The 27,185-nt window shown below is 31.7% G+C and overlaps 2 protein-coding genes across 2 annotated transcripts in view; one reads left to right on the top strand and one right to left on the bottom strand.

Moving 5' to 3' along the window:
• Nucleotides 1–2,616: 2,616 nt before the first annotated feature.
• On the top strand, nt 2,617–14,555 carry LOC135137916 (serine/threonine-protein phosphatase 6 regulatory ankyrin repeat subunit A-like). The gene is made up of 5 exons (XM_064067696.1): nt 2,617–2,730; nt 2,781–4,603; nt 4,697–4,724; nt 12,524–12,619; nt 12,672–14,555. The coding sequence occupies exons 1-5, from the start codon at nt 2,716–2,718 to the stop codon at nt 14,493–14,495; spliced, it is 3,786 nt and encodes a 1,261-aa protein (XP_063923766.1). The 5' UTR covers nt 2,617–2,715; the 3' UTR covers nt 14,496–14,555.
• Nucleotides 14,556–23,538: 8,983 nt separating this feature from the next.
• Nucleotides 23,539–27,185, bottom strand: part of LOC135137971 (glucose dehydrogenase [FAD, quinone]) — a 28,671-nt gene continuing 25,024 nt past the window's right edge. The window contains exons 2-5 of the mRNA XM_064067773.1: nt 25,002–25,932; nt 24,720–24,950; nt 24,067–24,387; nt 23,539–24,021 (exon numbers count right to left, since the gene is read on the bottom strand). Of these exons, the coding sequence (XP_063923843.1) occupies nt 23,633–24,021; nt 24,067–24,387; nt 24,720–24,950; nt 25,002–25,932 (1,872 nt within the window). The 3' untranslated portion in view covers nt 23,539–23,632. The remainder of the gene's footprint in view (nt 24,022–24,066; nt 24,388–24,719; nt 24,951–25,001; nt 25,933–27,185) is intronic.

Raw genomic sequence — 27,185 nt, 5'->3', positions numbered from 1 at the left:
TAATTTTCGTTTTCTCGATTTTATGTTACAAATTTTCATTTTTTCAATTCCTTTATTTCGTGTTGTTTCTTTCGATTTTTTAGTTTTCCATTTCTCGAAACATCGAATTGAGAATTTGAACAACAAAAACATCCTAAACATTTGAATTCGATAAATCGAGAAATAAAAAAAATTGAAAAATTTTAAAAAAGCAAAATTAAAACATCGAAAAGTTGAAAAAAAAGAGAATTCCATGTATAAAACTGTCGAAAAGTTGAAAAATCTGAAGTTTAACGAAAAATTGAAAGGTCAAAAAGAAAAAAAGGGGTGGAAACCCGCAAACTGCAAACTGAAAAATTTAAAAATTGGAAAATCGACGAATTGGAATCCATTGGCCTGAAAATTTGAAAAATTGAGTAAACGAAAAATTGGAAAATCGAAAGAAACAACAAAAATTAAGGAAACCAAAAACCAAAAAATTGTGATATAAAATCGAAAAAGTGAAAATTAAAAAATCGGGAAAATGAAAAATAAAAATCGGAAACAAAAAATTGGAAAAGGGAAAAATTAAAAATTGAGAAACTGAAAAATCGAAAAATGAAAATCTGTAATATTGAAAAATTGCCAAATTGAAAAACTGATGCAAACCGAAAAATTGAAGGAACTAAAAATTGAAAATTTTGGTAGTCGCGAAATTGTAGAATTGAAAAATCAAAAATAAGAAACGAAAAATTACAAAATGAAAATTTGAAAAATCGTAAGAATCGAAAAAATGAAAGATAAAAAAAAGAAATATGTGTTATGAAATAGAAATATTTAAAATTAAAGAAATTGGAAAATCGGAAGACCACAAATCCAAAAACTGCAAAGTGAAAAATTTAAAAATTGAAAAATGGACGAACTGAAAATTCAAAACCTGAAAATTTGGAAAATTGAACAAATGAAAAATTATAAAATCGAAAAAAAAAACAGAAAATAAAGGAAACGAAAAAACGGACAATTGTGATATGAATCGAGAAAATCAAAATTAAAAATTCGCCAAATTAGTCTTTTTTTTTGGTTTTCGCTTTTTAGATTTCTCGACTTTTTGATTTCTTGATTTTCTCTTTTTCGATTTTTAAACCTTCCGTCTTGCAGTTTCACGACTTTTGAATTTTTCAATTTTTCAATTTCTAGCTTTTCTAAATTTTCGAGTTTTTGATTTCTCCAATTCCCTATTAATCGATTTTTTGGTACTTGGACCCTTTGATTTCTCGATTTCTCGATTTTTCAGTTTTTCAATTCTTCAATCGTTCCATTTTCGATTTTTCATTTTTAAAATTTTTTTAAATATGTATATTTTTTTTTTCGATTTTCAACTTCCATTTTTTCGATGTTTCGATTTCACAGTTTTTCACTATTTCGATTTCTCTATTTTTAAATTTGGTGACTTTTCGATGTCTCGATTTCTCAATTTTTCACTTTTTAGATTTCTCAATTTTTCGATTATTAAATTTTAGATTTTTCGTTTTTTCCAGGCTTCGATTTCTGGGTTTTCTCATTTTTCGATTCCTTCATTTTTTTGGACTTTTCGATTTTTAAATGTTTCAATTTGTAACGTTTCTAAATTTTCTATTTTTTGATTTCTCAATTTCTCTATTAATCGATCTCTTGGTTCTTAGAAGTTCTGATTCCTCGATTTTTCGATTTCTTTTTTTCGAGGTTTCCATTTCTCGGTTTTCTCCTGTTTCGGTTTCTCAATTTTTCAATTTTTCGATTTCGCCCTTTACCGATTATTCAGTTTTGGGATTATTCAAATTTGCAATTCGTCAATTTACCGATGTGTCAGTTTTGGAATTTTTCAATATATCAAATCTCCAAATTTTCGATGTCTCGATTTTTTAATTTTTCGGTTTCTTAGTTTTCTGATGTTTCAGTTTTACGACTTTTCAATTTTTCGATTCTTTCAATGTTTCAATTTTTGAAAATTTTTCGATTTCCCAAATTCTTGATTAATCGTTTTATTTTTGGTTTTGGACTTTTCGATTTTTCGACTTTTTCAATTTCTAAACCTTCCGATGTTCCAGTTTCACGGCTTCTGAATAAAAAAAAAGGATATTCGCTACACGTATACATTTGTAAATTTCTGATTACAACTCAACTCTTTGAAGCTAAACGGCATCTAAATATATGCAGGACTTTTTACAGTAAAAGTAACAAAAGAAAAAATATTTCATAATTTACAACATTTCATTTTGGAGATTCTAGAAAAATAGCAGGATTTTTTTATAGATTAAAAAGTTTCAAGAACAGCCTGTATCGTAATCGGATATATACATATATATACGATTTTGAAAGCGTACCTTATCCAAATACTTAATGAATCATAAAAGCAATAACAGGTAATCAGTAGAGATAAATTTTGATGCATTGCCACATTTCTTAATATTTACTTGAAAATTTTGTTAAATTATGTTATTATTAATGTAGTAAATAATGAATCTAGGTTTTATAATTTGAGACATAATTATAATCCGAGCTTAATAGAAAACATGTTACATATACATATATATGGTGACTATCAATCACCTCTCTTTGTCAGATATCTCAGGTGTCAGTATATTTACCTACCGTATAATATGACGTCAATAGTCGTTATCTATTTTATGGGTTTCACAATCGTTCACTAGTGAATTCTCATTTCAGTCGCATTTATACGATCCAAAGCCCATCAACCCTCAAACTGTGCTAAATAAGATGAGCGATTCTATGGTAAGTCCATTTGTTACTGACCAAACCCCCGCTAGACAATCTTCTTCCAGGTGACATCCCTCTTTTGGGAATCAGTAGTACTGGGAAACCTTGACCTACTTAAAAACTTCCTGGAAAAGGGCGGAGACATCAATTCCGTGAACTACAAGGGCGAATCAATTCTTCTAGTAGCGGCCACAAGCGGTCATCTTCCTCTAGTCAAATATTTGGTGGAAAATGGCGCCGATGTCAATCTTGCCGGTTCTGGAAAACACACACCACTGATTACAGCTTCCCAGAGGGGACACTTGGAAATCGTCCAATTCCTCCTCGACCACAAAGCAGACATCGACAGTGCTACGGTGGATGGTGAAAATTCAGTACTCGTTTCTCTGGCTAGCGGAAATCTACACATTACGGAATTTCTGATTGAGAAAGGCGCTAACATTAACTGCGCCGATTGTGACGGTATAAATCTGCTGCACATAGCAGCCAAAATTGGTTCTTTAAAAATCACCAAAGTGCTTCTGGAGAAAAACCTCAATGTTAATGCTGCGACTATTGAAGGAGAATCAGCTTTATTCATGGCAGCTGCGAGTGGTAACTTGCACATCGTCAAGTACTTGCTAAAGAAAGGAGCTGACATCAATCAGAAGAACAAAAACGGAGCTACACCTCTCTTCAACGCCGTGGCCAAAGCACAGTTCGAAGTTATCAAGTACTTGATTAAAAAAGGTGCCGATCTTAGTGTACGTGACGAATTGGGCAACAGCGTCGTAATGATAGCCACTCGATTCCAACAGATTGACATCATCAGGTACTTTCTTTCCAAAAAGCTCGACATCAACGCGCAGAACGACGACGGTATGTCGCCACTTTGTATAGCGTCAGTTTTCAACAACATGCTTTTGGTGAAATTTCTACTGGAAAACGGTGCCGATGTCAATAATGCGTCTTGCGAGAAGTGGAAACCGATTTATACAGCTACACTTGAAGGAAATTTCGAGCTTGTCAAATATTTGGTCGACAACAAAGCCGAAGCGAATGGTAAATATTTGGTCGTAGCGGCCAGTCGAGGATTTTTGGAGTTGGTTGAGTACTTCGTGATTCTAGGCTTAGAAGTTAATTACTATGGCAGAAACAAAGAAACTGCGTTGTTCGTCGCTGTTTGCGACGACCATTTCGACGTTGTTAAATATTTGATATCAAGTGGAGCTGACGTTAACATCGCTGATGACGACGGAAAAGCTGCTTTGTTTATGAGTGCTTTTAATGGAAACCTTGATATTACGAAGCACTTGGTGGACCATGGAGCTGAAGTCAATATGTGTACAGAAGACGGTGCTACCCCCTTACACGCAGCATCTGCTAAAGGCCATTTTGAAATTGTCAAGTACTTAATAGAGAAACGTGCCAATGTCAATATGGCCAATATGATGGGCGCCACTGCTTTATATGAAGCAACTTGTGGAGGATACATAAATATTGTCAAGTTCTTGATTGACAATAATGCGGATGTTAACATCGTCGCTACAGAAAATCATTACTCGCCTTTATTAGCGGCGGTACAAAATGGCTATTTTGATATTATCACGTGTTTGTTAGAACATGGTGCTGACATCAACATTGTCAATGCACACAACAACAATGTTTTGCACTACGCTGCTGACGAAGGACTTCTTGATTTGGTGAGATTGTTCGTTAGTAGAGGTGTTGAAGTAAATAAAGTAGATGATGATGGTGACACGCCGTTGCTGTGGGCTGCTGAAAGTGGGCACGTGGAAGTTTGTGATTTCCTTAAGGAACATGGAGCAGATACTACGGTCGTCAACAAGAAAGGAGCGACTGTTGATACGTTTTTGGCCTCGAAATTGTCTCAGTTATATCAAAGTTAGTGGTAATGTAAATTGTTGAAAATTCTAAAATTCTAAAAATGTAAATTTATTTTGAACTAATTAAATTGTGTCCTCCATTGATTTTATTAAAGTTTGTGGTGGAGAGATAAATGTTGTAGGGTTAGTATTTCGCTCCAAAAATTTGTTTTATTTTATTTTATTTTGACAATCACTTAAATATTTTCTGTATTTTTTTGTATAATGTGTTTTGAAGGTAAATAAAGTATTATTATTATTATTATTATATTATTATGACCCACCACTGACCCGGAAATGACCGGCATTCAGGCAAGACTTCTATCATTACGGGTACTAAGACCAAAGTAATGATATTATTATTATTATTATTAATATTATTATTATTATTTTTAGTAACTATTGGAAGGTACTTGTGATTATAATTGTTGGTTGCATAACGACAAAATACTCTTGAAAAGTGATTAGATAATGAAAAAAAACTTAAAATATCGAAAAGTTGAGAGATTGTGAAAACCGAAATTCCAAAAAACGAAAAATTGAAAATCCAAAAACAAAATGTGAAATCGAAAAATCCAGAACGTGAAAAATCCAAAAGTCGAAATACTAAAAAATCCCAAAATTGAAGAATCGAAAAACTGGGAAAACTCACACAATTGAACGAAATATCCAAAAATTGGGAAATCGTAAAGCCAATAAAATTACAAACCTAAAGAATCGAAAAACCGAAAAATCGGGAGCCTGAAAAATCAAAAAATTGAGGAACTGAAAAACTGAAACATCGAAATCTTGGCAAGTCGAAAACGGGAAAATGAAAAAATAGATTAATTGAGAAATTGGAAAACTGAAAATTCAGAAACGTCAAAAGTTGAAAATTTAAAAAATTGGGAAGTTGAAAAATCGGACAATTTTTAATTTTTATTTTCTCGACTTATGTCACAATTGTCCGTTTCCACTTCCTTCATTTTCTGTGTTTTTTTTTTATTTTATAATTTTTCATTTGTTCAATTTTTCAAATTTTCTGGCTATGAATTTTCAATTTGTCCATTTTTCAATTTTAAAATTTTTCAGTTTGCAAGTTTTGCATTACCAGTTTTCCGATTTTCCATTTTCTTAAAATTCTTCAAGTTTTCATTTTGTAATTTTTCGTTTTTTGTTTTTGATTTTTCAATTTTAAGATTTCTCGACTTCCAAAATTTTCAAGTTTTCGTTCATTCAATTTTTCGATTTGTCAGTTTCTCAATTTTTAATTTCTCCCTTTTCTAATTTTTTTGTTTCCGAATTTTATTTCACTTTTTCGATTTTATATAACAATTTTTTGTTTTGTCATTTAATTTATTTTTTGTTGTTTCTTTCGATTTTACAATTTTTCGTTTATTCAATTTTTAAAATTTTCAGGTTTTTTTCGATTTTCCTTCAAATTTTCAAGTTTGATTTTCACTTTTTGCATTTTTCAAGTTTTGTACAATACTTTTTCGTTTTTTTATTTTTGATTTTTCAATTTTACAATTTGTCGACTTTCAAATTTTTCAATTTTACAATTTCTCATTTTTCCATTTTTCACATTCTCGATTTTTAATTTTTCCCTTTTTCAATTTTTCGTTCCCACAATTTTTCAACTCCCCGAATTTTATTTTGCATTTTCCTGATTTCTTATTTTTCATTTTCTCGATTTTATATCACGATTTTTTGTTTTTTCGATTCATTAATTTTTGTTGTTTCTTCCGATTTTCCAATTTTTCGTTTATTCAATTTTTCAAATTTTCAGGCCAATCGATTCCAATTCGCCGATTTTCCAATTTTAAAATTTTTCTGTTTGCAGTTTTTTTTAATTTTTGGATTTTCGATTTTTCGTTAAACATTAGATTTTTCAAATTTTCGACAGTTCTATACCTCGATTTCTCATTTTTGCGTTGGTATAATTTTTCTCTTTTAAAATTTTTCAATTTAATTTTATTTTTCGATTTAACGAATTCGGATGTTTGGATTTTTCGGTTCTTCGATTTTCCAATTTTTCGATGTTTGGATTTTTCAGTTATCCGAGTTTTCAATATTTTTAAATTCTGGAGTTTCGATTTGTGGATTTTTCAGTTTTTAGATTTTTTAGTTTTAGATTTTCGAATTTTTCTTTTTTGATTCTTTGATTTCTCCATTTTTCAATTTTGCGATATTTCAATTGTTCGAGGTTTTGAATTTTAGATTCGATTTCTGGATTTTTTAATTTTCCAGTTCTTCAGTAGGTATTTCTATTTTACGATTTTTCAAATTTTAACGTTGCTAAATTTTCAGTTTTCCGATTTTTCAATTAATATACTTTTTTTTTTATTTTCCCGTTTTTCGATTTCGCACTTTCGATTTTTCGATTTTTTATTTTTTGGATTTTCAGTTTTTCGTTTTTTTCAATTTTCGACTGTTTTATATATATTTCGATTTCTGAATTTTTCGAGTTTTCAGCTCTTGTATATTTTAATTTTTCTTTTTTCCGAAATTTTTATTTTTCGATTTTTCAATTTTTTGAGAATTCGATTTATCGAAATTCGGATGTTTCGATGTTTTAATTGTCTCAGTTTTTGAATTTTTCGATGTTTCGATTTTTCCATTTATCGGTTTTTCGTTTTTTTACTTTTCGGCATTTCGATTTTTTTTCGTTTCTTCAAATTTTCATGTTTGATTTTCACTTTTGACATTTTTGAAGTTTTCATTGTATACTTTTTCGTTTTTTTTATTTTTGATTTTTCAATTTTACAGTTTCTTGACATCTAAATTTTTCAATTTTTCTAGTTGCTATTTTTTAATTTTGCAATTTTTCGATATTACCTACAGTTTCTCATTTTTCGATTTTTCACATTTTCAGTTTTTAATTGTTGTCATTTTCAAATTTTCGTTTCCTCAATTTTTCAACTTCTCGATTTTTACTTTTCATTTTCTCGATTTTTTTAATTTCCGTTTTCTCGAAACATCGAGAAATAGAAAAAAATTGTTAAATTGATAAATTGAGAAATTGAAGAACAAAAACATCTAAACATCTGAATTCGATAAATCGAGAAAAAAGAAATTGAAAAATTTTAAAAAAGAAAAATTAAAACATCGAAAAGTTGAAAAAAAAGAGAAATCGAAGTATAAAACTGTCGAAAATTTGAAAAATCTAAAGTTTAACAAAAAATTGAAAGTCCAAAAAGTAAAAAAGGGGTGGCAACCCGGAAACTGCAAACTGAAAAATTTAAAAATTGGAAAATCGACGAATTGGAATCGATTGGCTTGAAAATTTGAAAAATTGAATAAACGAAAAATTGTAAAATCGAAAGAAACAACAAAAATAAAGGAAATGAAAAAACAAAAGATTGTGATATAAAATCGAAAAAGTGAAAATTAAAAAATCGGGAAAATGAAAAATAAAAATCGGAAACAAAAAATTGGAAAAGGGAAAAATTATAAATCGAAAAATGAAAATCTGTAATATTGAAAAATTGTCAAATTGAAAAACTGATGCAAACCGAAAAATTGAGGGAACTAAAAATTGAAAATTTTGGAAGTCGAGAAATTGTAGAATTGAAAAATCAAAAATAAAAAACTAAAAATTACAAAATGAAAACTTGAAATATCTTAAGAATCGAAAAAGTGAAAAATAAAAAAAAATTAATATGTATTATGAAATAGAAATATTTAAAATTAAAGAAATTGGAAAATCGGAAGACCGGAAATCCAAAACTTGCAAAGTGAAAAATTTCAAAATTGAAAAATGGACGAACTGAAAATTCAAAGCCAGAAAATTTGAAAAATTGAACAAATGAAAAATTATAAAATCTAAAAAAACAAATAAAATAAAGGAATGAAAAAACGGACAATTGTCGTATAAATCGAGAAAATAAAAAATAAAAATTCGCCACATTGAAAAATAAAAATTGGGAACATAAAGAATTGTGGAAACGAAAAATTGAAAATTTTGAAAAATTGAAGAAATAAAAAATTGAAAAATCGAAAGAAACAACAAGAAATGAAGGAATTGAAAAAATGAAAATTTTTGACATAAAACATCGGGAAAATGGAAAATAAAAATCGAAAAGTTGAAAAACTGAGGAAACGAAAAATTGAAAAATGAGAAACTGTAATATCGAAAAATTGCAAAAATCGAGTCCTCAAAAAATTGAAAAATCGAAAAATAAAAAATTTGGAAAAAAGAAAAATGAAAATATACAAGAACTGAAAACTCTAAAAATTCAGAAATCGAATTATATATAAAACAGTCGAAAATTGAAAAATCTAAATTTTAAAAAACGAAAAACTGAAAATCCAAAAATAAAAAATCGAAAATTGGAAAAATAGAAATATTAAAAAATCCCAAACTGAAACAAAAATCCAAAATTGAGAAATTAAAAAATTAGCCAACCAAAAAATCCAAAAATCGAAGAATTGAAGAACCGAAAAATCGAAACTGCGAATTCCAGAAACGGGAAAATCAAAAAATATATATTAATTGAAAAATCGGAAAACTGAAAATTTAGCAACGTTAAAATTTGAAAAATCGTAAATTAGAAATACTGAAGAACTGGAAGATCAAAAAATCCAGAAATCGAACAATCTAAAATTTAAACCACTGAACAATTGAAATATCGCAAAATTGAAAAATGGAGAAAACAAAAATCAAAAAAGAAAAATTCGAAAATCTAAAACTTAAAAATCAAAAAATTGAAAAAACGACAAACCGAATCTCTAGAATTGAAAAAAATTGAAAAATCGGTTAACTGAAAATTCAGAAACATCAAAACTGAAAATTTAAAAAATTGGAAAGTTGAAAAATCGGATAATTCAAAAATCGAAAAGCTGAGAAGTAAAAAAATGAAAAACCGATAAATCGAAAAATCGAAACATCGAAAAATTCAAAAACTGAGACTATCAAAACATCGAAACATCCGAATCTCGATAAATCAAGTCCTCAAAAAATTGAAAAATTGAAAAATAAAAAATTCGGAAAAAAAATTAAAACATACAAGAACTGAAAACTCGAAAAATTCAGAAATCGAAATATATATAAAAATCCAAAATTTAGAAATTAAAAAATTAGCCAATCGAAAAATCCAAAAATCGAAGAATTGAAGAACCGAAAAATCGAAACTGCAAATTCGAGAAACGGGAAAAATCGTAAAATAGAAATACTGAAGAACTGGAAAATCAAAAAATCCAGAAATCGAAAAATCTAAAATTGAAAACATTGAACAATTGAAATGTCGCAAAAAAGAAAAATTCGAAAATCTTAAACTTAAAATTCGAAAAATCGAAACTACAGAATTTAAAAAAAAAAAAATGAAAAATCGGATAACTGAAAAATCGAAAAATTGGAAAATCGAAATATCGAGAAATAGAAAAAAATTAAGAAATTGAAAAATGGAGAAATTGAACAATAAAAACATCCAAACATCTCTATTCGATAAATGGAGAAATAAAGAAGATTGAAAAATTTTAAAAAAGAAAAATAGGGTTTGAAACCCGAAAACTGCAAACTGAAAAATTTAATAATTGGAAAATCGAAGAATTGGAATCGATTGGCCTGAAAATTTGAAAAACTGAATAAACGAAAAATTGGAAAATCAAAAGAAACAACAAAAATTAATTAAATGAAAAAACAAAAAATTGTGATATAAAATCGAGAAAATGAAAAATAAAAAATTAGGAAAATGGAAAATAAAAATCGGGGAGTTGTAAAATGAAAAAATGAAAAATTGTAATATTGAAAATTTGGAAAGTTTGGAAGTCCACAAATTTTAAAATTGAAAAATCTAAAATAAAAAAACGAAACTGTATAATAAAACTTTAAAAATGTAAAAAATGAAAATCAAATTTGAAAATTTGAAGAAAAATTGAAAAAAAACTGAAAATTTTAAAAATTGAATAAACAAAAAATTGTAAAATCGAAAGAAACAACAAAAAATAAAGGGAATGAAAAAACAACAAATTGTGATATAAAATCGAAAAAGTGAAAATTAAAAAATCGGGAAAATGAAAAATAAAAATCGGTAACAAAAAATTGGAAAAGGGAAAAATTAAAAATTGAGAAAGTGAAAAATCGAAAAGTGACAATCTGTAATATTGAAAAATTGCCAAACTGAAAACTGATGGAAACCGAAAAATTGAAGGAACGAAAAATGGAAAATTTTGGAAGTTGAGAAATTTTAAAATTGAAAAATCAAAAATAAAAAACGAAAAATTACAAAATGAAAATTTGAAAAAATTGAAAAAAACCTGACAATTTTAAAAATTGAATAAACGAAAAATTGTAAAATTGAAAGAAACAACAAAAAATAAAGGGAATAAAAAAACAAAAAATTGTGATATAAAATCGAAAAAGTGAAAATTAAAAAGTCGGGGAAATGAAAAATTAAAATCGGTAACAAAAAATTGGAAAAGGGAAAAATTAAAAATTGAGAAAGTGAAAAATCGAAAAGCGACAATCTGTAATATTGAAAAATTGCCAAACTGAAAATCTGATGAAAACCGAAAAATTGAAGGAACGAAAAATGGAAAATTTTGGAAGTCGAGAAATTTTAAAATTGAAAAATCAATAACAAAAAACGAAAAATTACTAAATGAAAATTTGAAAAACCTTAAGAATCGAAAAAGTGAAAAATAAAAACAAAAGAAATGTGTATTATGAAATAGAAATATTTAAAATTAAAGAAATTGGAAAATCGGAAAACTGGAAATCCAAAAACTGCAAAGTGAAAAATTTAAAAATTGAAAATTCAAAGCCCGAAAATTTGAAAAATTGAACCAATGAAAAATTATAAAATCTAAAAAAAACACAGAAAATAAAGGAAATGAAAAAACGGACAATTGTGATATAAATCGAGAAAATAAAAATTAAAAATTCGCCACATTGAAAAATAAAAATTCTGGAAACGAAAAATTGAAAAACTGAAAATTCGAAAAATTAAAGAAATGAAAAATTGAAAGAAACAATAACAAATAGTAATTGAAAAAATGAAAATTTGTGACATAAAATCGAGAAAACGAAAATTAAAAAAATCGGGAAAATGAAAAATAAAGTCGAGAAAACAAAAAGTTAAAAATGACAAAAATTAAAAACTGAGAATGTGAAAAATCGAAAAATGAGAAACTGTAATATCGAAAAATTTAGATGTCAAGAAACTGTAAAATTGAAAAATCGAAAATAAAAAAACGAAAAATTATATAATGAAAACTCGAAAAATATCGAAAGTGAAAATCAAACATGAAAATATAAAGAAACGAAAATTTGAAAAATCCAAAAACTAAAAATTGAAAACCTTAAAATTAGAAAACTGGAAATCCAAAAACTGCAAATTGAAAATTTTTAAACGTGGAAAACCATGGAATTGAAAAATCAAACCCTAAAAATTTGAAAAATTGAATAAATAAAAAAATTGTAAATCGAAAGAAACAACAAATAAATGAAGGAATAGGATACTTCATGTATGTTGGGTTGCATATTCATCCTCTAATTGATTGATTTGGACTTTTAAAAACTGAACGAACACTCAGCTACTCGCCTTGGCATTGATCAAATTAAATTGTCTATATCAGCTTGAGATTTTTCAAACTTCACCTTTCGTTGTCAGTTTTTGGTTACTATGTTTTTACGAAACGTGAATTAATTGGATCTGATAGCACTTCTTACAGTGGCGCGAATAAAACTTGGAAATTTACTTTGCAACTTTTGATAATACGACAGGACTTTTTTTCATTCCTTATGCTCTCGGGAACCCCTCCAATTTTTTTGTCGGTGCATTTCGCAAACATCCTGTATAATCATATCGAGTGCTTAATAGAAAACATGTTACACATACATAAATGGTGAGTTGGTGACTATCAACTTCCGCTCTTTATCAGATATCTCATATCGAATGTGTGTATTTATCTCCGAGGATGACGTCGATCAAATTTATCTGTATTATTAGTTTCAGAAATGATTAGTGGAGACTATTGCATTCTCATTCCAGTTCTATTTATACAACCCAAAGACCATCAACCCTCAAACTGTGCCAAATAAAATGAGCGATTCTTTGGTAAGCTTTATTGTTTCTATTATCAAATTTCCACTGCACAACTTTTTTCCAGGTGGCATTGTCCTTATGGGACGCCATAGAACTGGGAAACCTAGATCTAGTTAAAATCTTCCTGGCAAACGACGTAGATATCAATGCCGTAAACGACAAGGGAGCCTCAATTCTTCTAGTAGCCGCCGGAAGCGGTCATCTTCCTCTAGTCGAATATTTGGTGAAAAATGGCGCCGATGTCAATCTCTCCAGTTCCAGAAAACACACACCATTGATTGCAGCTTCCGCGCAGGGACACTTGGAAATCGTCCAGTTCCTCCTCGACCACAAAGCAGACATCAACATGGCTTCGGTGGATGGTATAAATTCAGTACTCGGTTCTCTGGCTGGCGGAAATCCACACGTTACAAAATTTCTGATTAAGAAAGGGGCTAAGATCAACTGCGCCGAACGTAATGGTGTAACTCCGCTACACCTAGCAGCGCTCATTGGTTCTTTAAAAATCACCAAAGTGCTTCTGGAGAAAAAACACAACGTTAATGTCGCGACTATGGAAGGAGAATCAGCTTTACTCATGGCAGCTGCGAGTGGTCAATTGGACATCGTCAAGTACTTGCTAAAAAAAGGAGCTAACATCAATCAAAGAACCAAAAAAGGAGCTACACCTCTCACTAAAGCTGTTGCCGACGCACAATTCGAAGTTATTAAATACTTGATTAAAAAAGGTACCGATCTTAGTGTACGTGACGAAATGGGCAACAGTGTCATAATGATAGCCACCCTATCCCAACAGATTGACATCGTCAGGTACCTTCTTTCCAAAAAGCTCGACATCAACGCGCAGAACGACGACGGTATGTCGGCACTTGGTCTAGCGTCAGCTTTCAACAACATGCTTTTGGTGAAGTTTCTAGTGGAGAACGGTGCCGATGTCAATAATGCGTTTTGCGAGAAGTGGAGACCAATTTATATAGCCACAGATGACGGAAATTTAGAACTAGTTAAATATTTGGTCGACAACCAAGCCAAAGCTTTTGGTAACTGTTTGGTCGCAGCAGCCAGTCACGGATTTTTGGAGTTGGTTAAGTACTTCGTTCGTCTAGGCTTGGAAGTTAATTACTGTGGCAAAAACCAAGAAACTGCGTTGTACGCCGCTGTTTTGAACGACCATTTCGACGTTGTTACATATTTGACATCAAGTGGAGCTGACGTTAACATCGCTGCTGACGACGGAAAAGCTCCTTTGTTTGTGAGTGCTATAAATGGAAACCTTGACATTGCGAAGCACTTGGTGGTCCATGGAGCTGATGTCAATATGTGTACGGAAGCCGGTTCTACCGCCTTACACGCAGCATCTTTTAAAGGCCATTTTGAAATTGTCAAGTACTTAACAGAGAACGGTGTCAATGTCAATATAGCCAGCACGGTCGGCACTACTGCGTTATATGAAGCTGCCTGTGGAGGATACATCAATATTGTCAAGTTCTTGGTTGACAATAAGGCGGATGTTAACATCGTCGATACAGAACAACATTTCTCGCCCTTACTAGTGGCGTTAACAAATGACCATCTGGATATTGTCACGTGTTTGTTAGAACATGGTGCTGACGTCAACATTGTCAATACACACAACAACAACGTTTTGCACTACGTCGCTGGCAAAGGAGTTCTTGATTTGGTGAAATTGTTCGTTAGTAGAGGTGTTGACGTGAATAAAGTAGATGGTGATGGTGACACGCCGTTGCTGTGTGCCGCCTTAAATGGTCACGTGGAAGTTTGTGATTTTCTTAAAGAACATGGGGCAGATACCACAGTCGTCAACAAAAAAGGAGAGAGTATTGATACGTTTATGGCTTCGAAAGTGTCTCAGTTGTATCTAAGTTAGTGTTAATGTAGATTATTGTTATTTATTTTTTACTAATTAAATTATGCTCTGTATTGATTACATTGAAGTTTTTATCTACTTGATATAGGAATCCTGGAATCTAGATAAACCGTGACCTTTGTCATGGAGAGATAAATGTTGTAGGGTTTTCGATGAACACAGACATCCGACATGATTAAATATTTGATAAGTATTTCGCTCCAAAAATATAAATAAGTATTCGAAGGTACTTGTGATAATAATTGTTGGTTGCGTAACGACAAAATACTCTTGAAAAGTCAAATGTAAAAAATGTTTAGTGAAATTAAAGTTATTGCTATGAATATAATAATCCCCACAGGTGCATGAATCTTATCAGTACAAAAATGAGCCAGTGAATTCCTTTAGTAATTAATCGAAGAACTTAAGTTTTGCAAAAATATATATTATTTCTGTATTAATAATGATATATATATATTATGCTATCACTGTACTATACTTATGGTTAAATTTTATTTGATGAAATTGATTTGTTTGAAAGTTATATTTCTTGAATATGCAAGATCGTGCTCCTTACACGCTTTATCTAACTCGTTAATTCCTGTGTCGCCGCGTTCAAGCCTCTTCTCAAGCTTAGTACCAGTACCGCAATACTGATAATAGTGATAACCAGGTAAATGTAATTCGATTTTTTTACGGTCTTATGATAAGTTGAAACTGTGTTTTTATATTTTTATATTAACATGGGTTTTACAATTTACGCAAAACATTTACCAAAGTTGTTTTTATTTCTTCTTCTTAAGGTGGGATCACTCAGAATTGTCACACAACAGTTGAGCATAAATAACTCTTCACGTAGTCCAAACACTCTGTACTGTTCTCTAGTCACTTTTCAAATATCTTAACACCTGTTATCGAAAATAGAAAAATTCAAATATAGAACTGAAAACTCCAGAAATCGAAAAACTTAAAATTTTAAAAATTGAAAACTTAAAATATCGAAAAGTTGAAAGATTGTGAAAACCGAAATTTCAAAAAACCAAAAATTGAAAATCCAAAAAGTAAAAAGTCGAGAAATCGAAAAATCCAGAACGTGAAAAATCCAAAAGTCGAAATACTAAAATATCCCAAAATTGAAAATCGAAAAACTGAGAAAACTCACAAAATTGAACGAAATATCCAAAAATTGGGAGATTAAAAAATTGAAAAATTGGGAAATCGAAAAGCCGAAAAATTGAAAAATCTGGAGCCTGAAAATTATATAAAACAGTCTAAAATTGAAAAATTTAAAGTTAAAAAACGATAAACTGAGTTCCCAAAAAATTGAAAAATCGAAAAATAAAAAATTCGGAAAAAAGAAAAATTAAAATATACAGGAACTGAAAACTCGAAAAACTTAGAAATCACGAAAAAGGCGAAAATTGAAAAAAACGAAAAACTGAAAATCCAAAAAATAAAAAATCGAAAAATCGAAACTGCGAAATCGAAAAACGGGAAAATCAAAGAATATATATTAATTGAAAAATCGGAAAAAAATTTAGCAGCGTTAAAATTTGAAAAATCGTAAAATAGAAATACTGAAGAACTGAAAAATTAAAAAATCCCGAAATCGAATCTAAAATTTAAAACATCGAACAATTGAAATATCACAAAATTGAAAAATGGAGAAATCAAAGAATCAAAAAAGAAAAATTCGAATCAAAACATCAAAATATCCGAATCTCGATATATCGAATTCTCAAAAAATTGAAAACTCGAAAAATTCACAAATCGAAATATATAAAACAGTCGAGAACTGAAAAATCTAAAGTTTAAAAAACGAAATACTGAAAAATCGACAAATCGAAACTCCAGAATTTAAAAAAAATTGAAAAATCGGATAACTGAAAAATCGGAACATCGAAAGATTGGAAAATCGAAAAACCGAGAAATCCAAAAATCGAAACATCGAGAAATAGAAAAAAAATTAGAAACTGATAAATTGAGAAATTGAGCAATCAAAACATCCAAAGATCTGAATTCGATAAATCGAGAAATAAAAAAATTTTAAAAATTTTAAAAAAGAAAAATTAAAACATCGAAAAGTTGAAAAACAATTAAGAAATCGAAGTATAAAACTGTCGAAAATTTGAGAAATCTAAAATTTAACGAAAAATTGAAAATCCAAAAAGTAATATTTTACTTTTACCCCTATTGGGGTGGAAACCCGAAAATTGCAAACTGAAAACTTTAAAAATTGGAAAATCGACGAATTGGAATCGATTGGCCTGAAAATTTGAAAATTGAATAAGCGAAAAATTGGAAAATCGAAAGAAACAACAAAAAATAAAGGAAATAAAAAAAAGGAAAATTGTGATATAAAATCGAAAAAGTGAAAATTAAAAAATCGGGAAAATGAAAAATAAAAATCGGAAACAAAAAATTGGAAAAGGGAAAAATGAAAAATTGAGAAACTGAAAAATCGAAAAATGAAAATCTGTAATATTGAAAAATTGCCAAATTGAAAAACTGATGCAAACCGAAAAATTGAAAATTTTGGAAGTCGAGAAGTTGTAAAATTGAAAAATCAAAAATAAAATACGAAAAATTACAAATCTTAAGAATCGAAAAAATGAAAAATCAAAAAAAAAAGTAATATGTATTATGAAATAGAAATATTTAAAATTAAAGAAATTGAAAAGTCGGAAGACTGGAAATCCAAAAACTGCAAAGTGAAAAATCTAAAAATTGAATAATGGACGAACTGAAAACTTGAAAAATTGTAAAATCGAAAAAAAACACAGAAAGTAAAAGAAATGAAGAAACAGACAATTGTGATATAAATCGAGAAAATAAAAATTAAAAATTCGCCACACTGAAAATAAAAATCGAGAACATGAAAAATTGTCGAAACGAAAAATTGAGACACTGAAAATTCGAAAAACAAAAAATTGAAAAATCGAAAGAAGCAACAAATAATAAGGGAATTGAAAAAATGAAAATTTGTGACACAAAATCAAGAAAATGAAAAATTGAGGAAACGAAAAATTGAAAATCACAAATTAAAAACTGAGCATGTGAAAAATCGAAAAATGGGAAACTGTAATATCGAAAAATTGCAAAATTAAAAAATTGAAAAATTTAGAAGTCAAGAAACTGTAAAATTGAAAAATCAAAAATAAAAAAACGAAAAAGTGTATGATGAAAACTTGAAAAATTTCAAAAGTGAAAATCAAACATGAAAATTTGAGGAAACGAAAATTTGAAAAATCGAAAGATTAAAAATTGAAAAATTTAAAATTCGAAAAAGTGGAAAATAAAAAAAAAAAGAAATATATATTGTAAAACCAAAATATTGAAAATTAAAGAAACTGAAAAATTGGAAAACTGGAAATCCAAAAACTGCAAACTAAAAAATTTAAAAAATGGAAAATCATGGAATTGAAAAATGAAAAATTGAAAAATTGAATAAATAAAGAAGTGTAAATCGAAAGAAACAACAAGAAAATAAAGAAATAAAGGAATAGGATAATTTATGTATGTTGGGTTGCATATTCATAAAAAAATTGTGTTATAAAATGGAGAAACGTCAAGAATGCATAAAATTAGTCATTCGCCAGATGGATCTCTTTACTGCGTTATCAGCAAAAAAATGTCTAAATCGAATCTTACAAAACTGAATATGTTATATTATATGTATCAAAAATAAAACACCGATAGCTTTCGAATAATTTGTGCGGTGTGTTGTGCTAATTTTTTTTTAATTCCACCAATATTTTCTATTTTGACAAAATGACGAAAGAATCGAAACTTGGAGAGTTATACAAAACGAGTAAAATTTGAAGCCTCTTTTGTCAGGGTAGGTATTTTACCCTGTATAAACTCCGCCTTCCAAATTTCGCGGTCAACTTGCGACCGAAGCTCCCACTCACTGCGCGACATCTGCAGCTGACGTTGTATATGAATTGTGTAACGCTTATTAAAAAACGTATTGATGCAATCTGTTAAGAAAGATTCGTTGTAGACACCACTTTTTTTAATTTTTTTTTGCACTATAAAGTGTACGTTGTAACAGCAATGTAAGTGTCGCCATTTTTGAATGCTTTTAATTTTTTTTGACACATAAAACAGAACTGAAAATCAAATTTTAATATAAGAGGGACAAAATATGTCTAATAAGGATTGTTAAGAAAAAAGACTATTGCCCTAAGTCAATTTCTCTGGTTTTTACAGGACATTTCAAATGGGATGAAAACTGTCCCAAACTAGGCCGATCGTGCTCCTTACACGCTTTATCTAACTCATTAATTCCTGTGTCGCCGCATTCAAGCCTCTTCTCAAACTTAGTACCAGGACCGCAATATTTATAACCAAGTAAACGTAATTCGCGATTTTTACGATCCTGGTTTATGGTAACAAGTCAACTTCTTTTACCATAAAGATGGAAAAAGTCTTCTGATTAATCTCAAGTCTCAACAACGAAATAAACCCACTAATCACACTCTGTACACCTTATCACATTGGAACATGAAGGTAAATTGAAACATTACTGTTATCGTAATTATTACTGTTTATTTGTTAATATTTAAAGTAATGTTAGTGAAACTTGAGTTTTCTTTTCTTGTGTAAAAAACTGGTTTTTCATTGTAAGTTTTTATTTGCTTGCTAATTGTCGGGTCCTTTTTTAACCTCTTAACCTCTGTTTTGATCTTACACATCATAACCTCTCCGTTGCTTTCTTGTCTGTTTCTTTAATAAGTCCCCACGAAAAGCACCGTAGGGGTGAAGTGTGTGTCCCCGTCTTTAATCTTTTAATCCAAAATTTAATTTTCAAAAATTATTCTTTTTGTATACATAATGAATTCTGTTTGTTGTAAATGTAAGAGTTTGGTGATTAATTCTACAACTTGTACTAAATGTAAGAATGTATTTCATTTGAGCTGTTTGCGTTCCTTCAAAAATTATTCGTTAATTGCTGATGATGTAAATTCAATTAACTCCTGTTCTCGATGTGATAAATCCAGTAAAATTGACCTTGAAAATACGACGATCACACTCCTGGGTGAACAGAACGAGTTTCTTAGAGCGGAACTTGATGAATTGAAGAAGTCCTTCAAGGATTCTGTTAAACATATTTTAGATGAAGTTGAGGAACGCGTATCCATGTTATTTGAGAATTTACGTGACGATCTAAAATCATCTATTACGACGTCTGTTAGACAAGAATTTGATGCTTTTAAGCCTGTGGTAGATACTATTTTTAAAACCAACTAAGGGTCAATTTCTACTAACCAAACACCAGCTTGTACACCCTCTGAAACTGATAAACCATATCTGCTCAAGACCCAACTATTTAATCGACGTAAAATTATTTTACTGGCTGATGGTAAGGGACGTAATTGTGTCAAATTACTCAACGAATATCTATCACACAATGAATACGACGTTTCTTCCATAATCAAGCCCAATGCATCTTTTGAAAAGATAGTTGCCGATAATATTTCGACGGTTCACTGTCAAGACTTCGTTATGATATTTGGCGGAGATGTAGAAGTATCGAGTGGCAAAATACTGAATCATGATATCATCAACGACTTAGCTTCTGACAAATTTAAAAATACTAAGATTATTCTTATTGGTTATCCATTTTTGCCAGATCGTCCCGTCTTAAACAAATTTGCATATGAGATTAATTGTCAATTACATAAAAAGGCAACATCCAATACGCATAATAATATATTTTTCCTTGATGCAAATAAATTTATATTTAGACAGTTTCAATCTCATATTTCCATCAATGACGTTACTAAGAGAACTATAATATTTTCTCTTGTTAATTACTTGTCTCGAGGCAATGTTGATGCCCTAAATACTGCACCTATTTCTCCGATAAAATGCCAACATTATACTTCAGCTCCTAGAAATGAAATATTTACCACTTCAATCAATAATATACTTCTATGCACGGTAAACCTCAGTTTTTTCGAGTCGGTTCATCTGCGTTCCCAAATTTTAAATAAAAATAACTTAGTTTCACGTCTAACGGCATCCACTTCTCTAATTCAAAACATTTCACTTAATAGTACTTTCATCACTACGACTCTGAGCTTTTTATATCAGAATGTTAGAGGCTTAAACTCCAAATTTGACTCATTTTCGAACAACTTATTATCTTGTGTTGACGAAGTCGACGTTTTAATTCTTACTGAAACATGGTTGCATGAGGACGTTGCAAATTCAGAATTATTTTCTGACAACGATTGCATCTTTCGCTGTGATCGAAAGTATAAACATCTGGGTGTTGTCAGAGGTGGCGGAGTTTTGATTGCCATCAATAACAAGTTTTCGTGTTGTACAGTTGACGTTTGCAATATTACCAACGCTATTCCATCCATCGACTTTGTGGGAATTGAACTCTTTCTCTCCAATTACTTGCATTTTTTTATCTTTACTGTTTATATCCCTCCACCTGTATCTATTACTGATTATGTGGATTTCTTTGATCTCGTTAGCAGTCTTGATCAAATCCATAACAATCTTGTTCTCTTCGTAGGTGATTTTAATACTCCTAAGTTTGGATCCGAATTAAACAATAACTTCAGTCACTGCCTTAATAACTTTGTATCATTTTGCGGCTTCTGCCAGTATAATCATATTCTGAATAACTACGACAGTTTGCTTGACCTTATATTTTCTACGTTTCCCTGCACCGTTTTGAGATCTGATTTTTTTCTGGTACCAGAAGATCCACTTCATCCTACATTATTATTCCATATTGATTTGGTGCCTTGCAAGAAAAGTAGCAATTTCTGTTTTAACTCTGATGACGCTGGTTTTAATTTTAGAAAAGCTGATTTTCCTTGCCTTTATGACTTATTATTAAATTATGACTGGTCCAGTATATACAATTTTAGCAATGTCGATGACGCCTGTGAACACATGTACACTGTCTTATATTCTCTATTTGATTTGTGCGTGCCCAAAGTTGGCTCCTCCAAGAAAACACGACGCATATACCCTCCTTGGTTCCACAAAGAAATTATAAAATGTCTTCGACTCAAATCGGTCATGCGTAGAAAATATGTGAAGACTCATAAACTGTACTTTCATGACCAGTTTCGGAAACTTAGATCTGATGCTAAGAAACTCATCACTAACGCATATACCGAATACCTATTGCAGATGGAAAAGAACATTACCCTGGATCCAAAAAAGTTTTGGTCCTTTGTCCGCTCAAAGAGAGGTGTTACACGTATTCCCGGTACAATGTTTTACAACGATGAATGCAACTCTGATCCTAATATTATTGTCAACTCCTTTGCTGATTACTTCAAAAGTGTTTTTATTGACTCTTCACCTCTCACAGACGATGTTATTTTCACGAAGGTTAACAACACAGTATCGGTTACATATATATCTGAAGATGAAATTATTGGAGAATTGAAGCGTATGAAGAACTCTATGACTTCTGGACCTGACAGCATCCCAAGTTTTTTATTAAAAGATTGTGCCCATGTTCTCTCTAAACCGCTTTCACATATCTTTAATATTATGTTGAAGTCATCTACACTTCCTAATATCTGAAAATTGGCACAAATCTGTCCGGTACTAAAGAAAGGGGATCCCTCCCAAGTCACAAACTATAGGCCCATATCCATCTTATGCAATTTTTCCAAAGTAGGTATTTGAGAGCATACTGTATGCTCGTATTTATACGTCTGTTAAAAATTATATTTCTGAATATCAGCATGGGTTTATGCAAGGAAAATCCACCATTACTAATCTAGCATGTTTCTCCCAGTTCGCTTCTAATGCGCTAGATAGAAATAGTCAAGTTGAGGTTATATATACGGATTTTCAGAAGGCCTTCGATCAAATTGATCACTACGTCCTGCTTAAGAAACTTGAAACCTTTACTTTCTCTAACTCTCTTCTTGCTCTTCTGAAATCTTATCTTCTCAATAGGCGTCAACAAGTTGTATATCGTAAATTTAAATCTATAGTTTTTGTTTCAACATCAGGTGTCCCCCAAGGATCCAACCTTGGACCCCTTTTATTTCTAATGTACATCAATGATATTACTGACGCGCTGGAACCCTGTAATAAATTGCTCTTCGCTGACGATTTAAAGATCTTCATGGAAATCGGGTCAATTGCTGACTGTGTCACATTACAAAATTGTCTCAATGTTCTATCCAAGTGGTGTCGTTCTAATCGTCTTCGCCTAAATTTATCTAAATGCAGTATTGTATCCTTTACAAAAAAACTCAATTACAATATATACCCATATTCAATTGAAGGAACAGTATTACACCGCAATTTCAATTTCAAAGATCTAGGTATCCTGTTTGGTGCTCAACTTATGTTTAAAGAGCATATATTTAATGCTATCAATAAGGCATTCAAAATCTACGGTTTTATACATAGAAACTGTCGAAATTTTACCAATTTGACCATTTTGAATACCCTGTTTTGCTCATTGGTGCGACCTCACCTTGAATATGGTGCGTTGATCTGGTACCCCATCTATAGAACATATAATATGTCCATTGAAAAAGTGCAACGACGTTTTTTAAAATTTCTCGCCTTCAGAATGGACGGTGCTTATCCTGTACGTGGCATCGATTACAATATTCTCTTGAATAGATTTCAATTTTCTTCTCTAGAAACTCGAAGAATGTTAATAGTCTTGCGTTTCCTACATAAGTTAGCTCATGGTAAAATTGACTGCCCTTTTATCTTGGGTTACCTTTGGTTTAATGTTCCTCGTCCTGGGCTGCGTTACGCTCCGTTGTTCAAGCTCTCTTACAGCCGTACCAATGTAGCAGTCAAAGCTCCAGTAGCAGTATTGATGTCCACATACAACGTTCTTTGTCAAGATTGTGATTTACACCATGACTCAATAAATTCGATTTTAAATCATGCTCGTGCCGCTTTAAGTGTTGTGGAATCGTGAAACGTTCCGTTGTCTCTATTATGTATACTCTGTCATTTTATTGTGTTATTCTATTTTATATTGTACACTTTGATCTCTGTAACTGGGTTTTTACCTGTAGAATGATCAATAAAGATTAAAGATTAAAGATTATCTACTTTAAAAATTTATTGTAAAATCGCACTTACAAACTAACTATCACCTAACGAAATAAATACTGATTTCTTTACAATTGCACTACCCCTCACCACGACCCCCACTGCCTATCTATCCTCTGACTGGGCATATTCGTGTAGAAGAACCCCGCTTGCGGCGTCAGCCACCTCGCCTTGATCAAATCGCTCCCCTTCTCCGCAATCATGATAGCTGGAGCGTTCGTGTTCCCCGTGGTGACCGCCGGCATGACACTAGCATCGATCACCCTCAGCCTGTCAACCCCATGCACTTGCAGCAACGCGTTGACCACAGCCAGACGATCGCTCGCCGGCCCCATCTTGCAACTACCCGCTTGGTGGTTCTCGGGCCCGGTTTGCTGCTTGGCCGCGCACTCCCAGTAGGGGTCGGTACCAAACGTCAAACTTTCGCACCCTTGGACGGGCGTTCGGTCCAGTTGGAAGCCGTAGCGTTTCAGAGCTGCAAAACTAGAGTTAGATGGGGAAATATAGGGGTGGAGCGTACCTTTGGTCTCTGATAGCTTGATGGCGAACTTGATTCCCTCGATGACGACTTTGAGGTCGTCGGGGTGGGTGTAGTAGTTGGCGTAGATGAGGGGGGCGCTGAGGGGGTTCTTGTCGCGGAGCTTGAGGAAGCCGCGGCTCTTGGGGTGGAGGACTGTGGGGATTATTTGGATGGAGCGGGTGCTGTTGTCGACTCGCTCGCCTACTTGACCAGTGCGGGCGCAGTTGGCCAAGAAGCCGCCGAAGAAGAACTGGATGTCGGGGTGCTCGAGGCGGGGGTCGTTGTATTTGGTGTTGATGAAGCCAGTGACTTCGGAGATTCCTAGAAGAAGAAGCGAAAGTTGAAAAAAGACAGATTTGATACAATTGTATCCAACAAAATTTTTCGGTCGGTATCAGTTTCGCTTTGGCTCCAATGAGAGCATCTTCATTCCGAGAGATAATATTTGCATCAAAAATTGTTAATTGATTTGAAGTGGAAGTATTAAGATGATCAGTTGAAGTTTTTTGACATATACCTAGATACAATATAGGGTTGAATACTACTGGACCAAAAAATTATCGAATTCTATCTGGTATTTTCTTTGCAAAAAGTTTCAAAAAGTTTTGGAGGTGGAAATTCTATATTAATAATTCACTAATTTTTTGACTTACCAGTACCACTCATTAAGCCATCTCTAAAAAGCAAGTACTCCATAGCTGTGGCCCAATTCAACGGAGAACTATTAGTATCATTGATATTAAAATTGACAAAGAATGCGACGTGGTTGTGCAAATTTTTTCCAACCCCTTCTAACGGATGCACAACTGGGACATTCACCTGTTGTAGATCTTTTTTCGGCCCCACCCCACTCAGAAGAAGTATCTGGGGGGAATTCACCGCTCCTAAAACGTTAAACCTTAACACACCCCACCAACCACGCACGAGCTACTCACCCCCTGAAACCACCACTTCCTTGCTCGCATAAATCACCTGCTTCACCCCATTGTTGATAACTTCCACCCCATACGCCTGCTTCGTCGTCGTATTGATTAACACCCTCGTCACCGTCGAGTTCATCAAAATATGCAAGTTCCTCCTATTCTTGAACGGTCTCAGAAACGCCTTCGCTGTACTCAACCTCGACCCATTGCGATTGGTCGTTTGCGCTATGTTGAACCCTGTATGATACGCCCCATTCAAATCCCTCACGGGATACCCCAGCTCCTGCGCCCCTTTCAGCAACGCCTGTGACAACGGGGGATGATACGGAAAGTGCGACACCGTCAACAACCCCCCCGACGCATGATACCCCCTATCCATCTCCTCGATCTGCTTGTTGTCCTCACTTTTCAAGAAATAAGGCAGCACTTCATTGTAGCTCCACCCTTCATTCCCAGCCGCCGCCCAGTCGTCGTAGTCCTTCCTCGAACCGCGGATGTACATCATCCCGTTCATGACTGAAGTCCCGCCCAGGACCTTCCCCCTCGGCCAATAGCAGCGTTGTTCGGTCTCCCCCAGACAGGCTTGCTTCTCGGGCTCGGTTTGGTAGGCCCAATCGATGTCGGAGCCGATGAAGTTGAGAAACATGGACGGGACTTGGGTTCCTGTGGGTTCGTCCAGGCCTGCTTCGATGAGGAGGACGTTCCATTCGGGGATTTCGGACAGGCGGCTAGCGACGACGGAGCCTGAGCTGCCGGCGCCGACTATGATGAAGTCGTATTCGGGGAGGACGGGGGTGTTGTGGGGGCGGCCGCAGGGGTCTTCAAGGTCGCACTGGGAGCGCAGGAAGACTTCGAGGAGGCCCATGAAGAGCATGTATTGGGCGCCGCCGCAGGTGGAGGCGAGGGTGGGGCCCGGTTGGGTCACCGGGCAGTTGCAGGCCATCTGTAACATTAAAACGGTCAATTTAAATTTAAAAAGAGTTTTATATACAACGAAATAACTACTCATATAAAATCATTAATAGTAACAATTCAAAAGTTGAAATTCGCTCAATAAAGTCTACAAGCCAAAAATTACAACATACAATCCTTAATAAAGTTGTTTATATTACAAAGTTAATAATTTTCTAAATAATAGATGCTTTAATGATATACCTCCAGAGAAAACTAAATTCTATGGCTTTTATATAGATAAAAACTCTCTTTAAAGATTCTTTTGACCGTTTTAATTATTTTCTAAATTTTTGTCAATTCTATACATTCATTTTTGGATTTAAAATTTCTCGAGTATTTAATTTTTAATTTCTATATTTTTCGCTTTTTCATTTATTTTTTAAATTCTTCAGTTTTTTGTTTTTCAACTTTACAATTATGACGATTCCAAAATTTTTCGATTCTACAATTTTTGAGTTCTTCAATTTTCCCACTTTAGAATTGTTTAATTTTTAGAATTTGTAATTTTTAGACTTTTCAATTTTTAATTTTCCAGTATTTCGTTCGGTTTTTCATTTTATTTAATTTTTTGATGATTCAGTTTTTCAATGTTTGGATTTTATATTTTTTGTCTTCAAAATTTAATTTTTTCAGTTTTTTGTTTCTTGAATTTGCAATTTTTCAATTCTTAATTTTTTTTTGTTTCTTTAATTTTACGACATGCAGCTCTTCGACTTTTTATTTATAAATCTTTCAATTTTTCGATTTTTTAACTTTTAGATGTTTCAGTTTTTAAATTTTGCAATTTTTCGATTTGTTGTTTTTCAGTTTTTCCTTTTTTTTCTTTTTTCAAATTTGCGATATTCAACACTTCGAGTTTTCATTCATAAATTTTTCAGTTTTTCGATATTCTAATTTTTGGTTGTTTAAATTTTTAGATTTTCCAATTTTGGATTTTTCAGTTTTTCGTTTCTTTAATTTTTGCTTTGAAATTTTTACAATTTTCGTTTTAAATATGTAGTAAAAAAATTATAATCTTCAATAAAATTTTTCATTCTTTCATTTAATCGATTTTTCAATTTCCTATTTTTAATTTTTCAATTTTTCGATATTAAATTTTTAATTTTCTTGTTTTTCGCCTTTACAATAATTATGACGATTCCATAATTTTTCCATTTAATAAATTTTCAGTTCGTCAATTTTCAAAGTTTAAAATTTAGAGTTTTTTGGAGTTTTCAATTTTTAATTTTTTAATGTTTCGAT

Source organism: Zophobas morio, unplaced genomic scaffold, assembly GCF_036711695.1.
Source record: "Zophobas morio isolate AGI-343-1 ecotype UQ-CSIRO unplaced genomic scaffold, CSIRO_AGI_Zmor_V1 ptg000030l, whole genome shotgun sequence".
NCBI classification, from domain to species: Eukaryota; Metazoa; Arthropoda; class Insecta; order Coleoptera; family Tenebrionidae; genus Zophobas; species Zophobas morio.
The sequence above is the reverse complement of the archived record's forward strand: the minus strand, read 5'-3'. Positions and strand labels throughout refer to the sequence as shown.

Excerpts from the sequence above, each read along its gene's own strand:
- LOC135137916 (XM_064067696.1), top strand. Across the intron at positions 4,604-4,696 it reads TCTCAGTTATATCAAAGTTA|TTTGTGGTGGAGAGATAAAT; the intron begins GTGGTAATGTAA and ends ATTTTATTAAAG. Across the intron at positions 4,725-12,523 it reads GGAGAGATAAATGTTGTAGG|TTAGTGGAGACTATTGCATT; the intron begins GTTAGTATTTCG and ends TTTCAGAAATGA.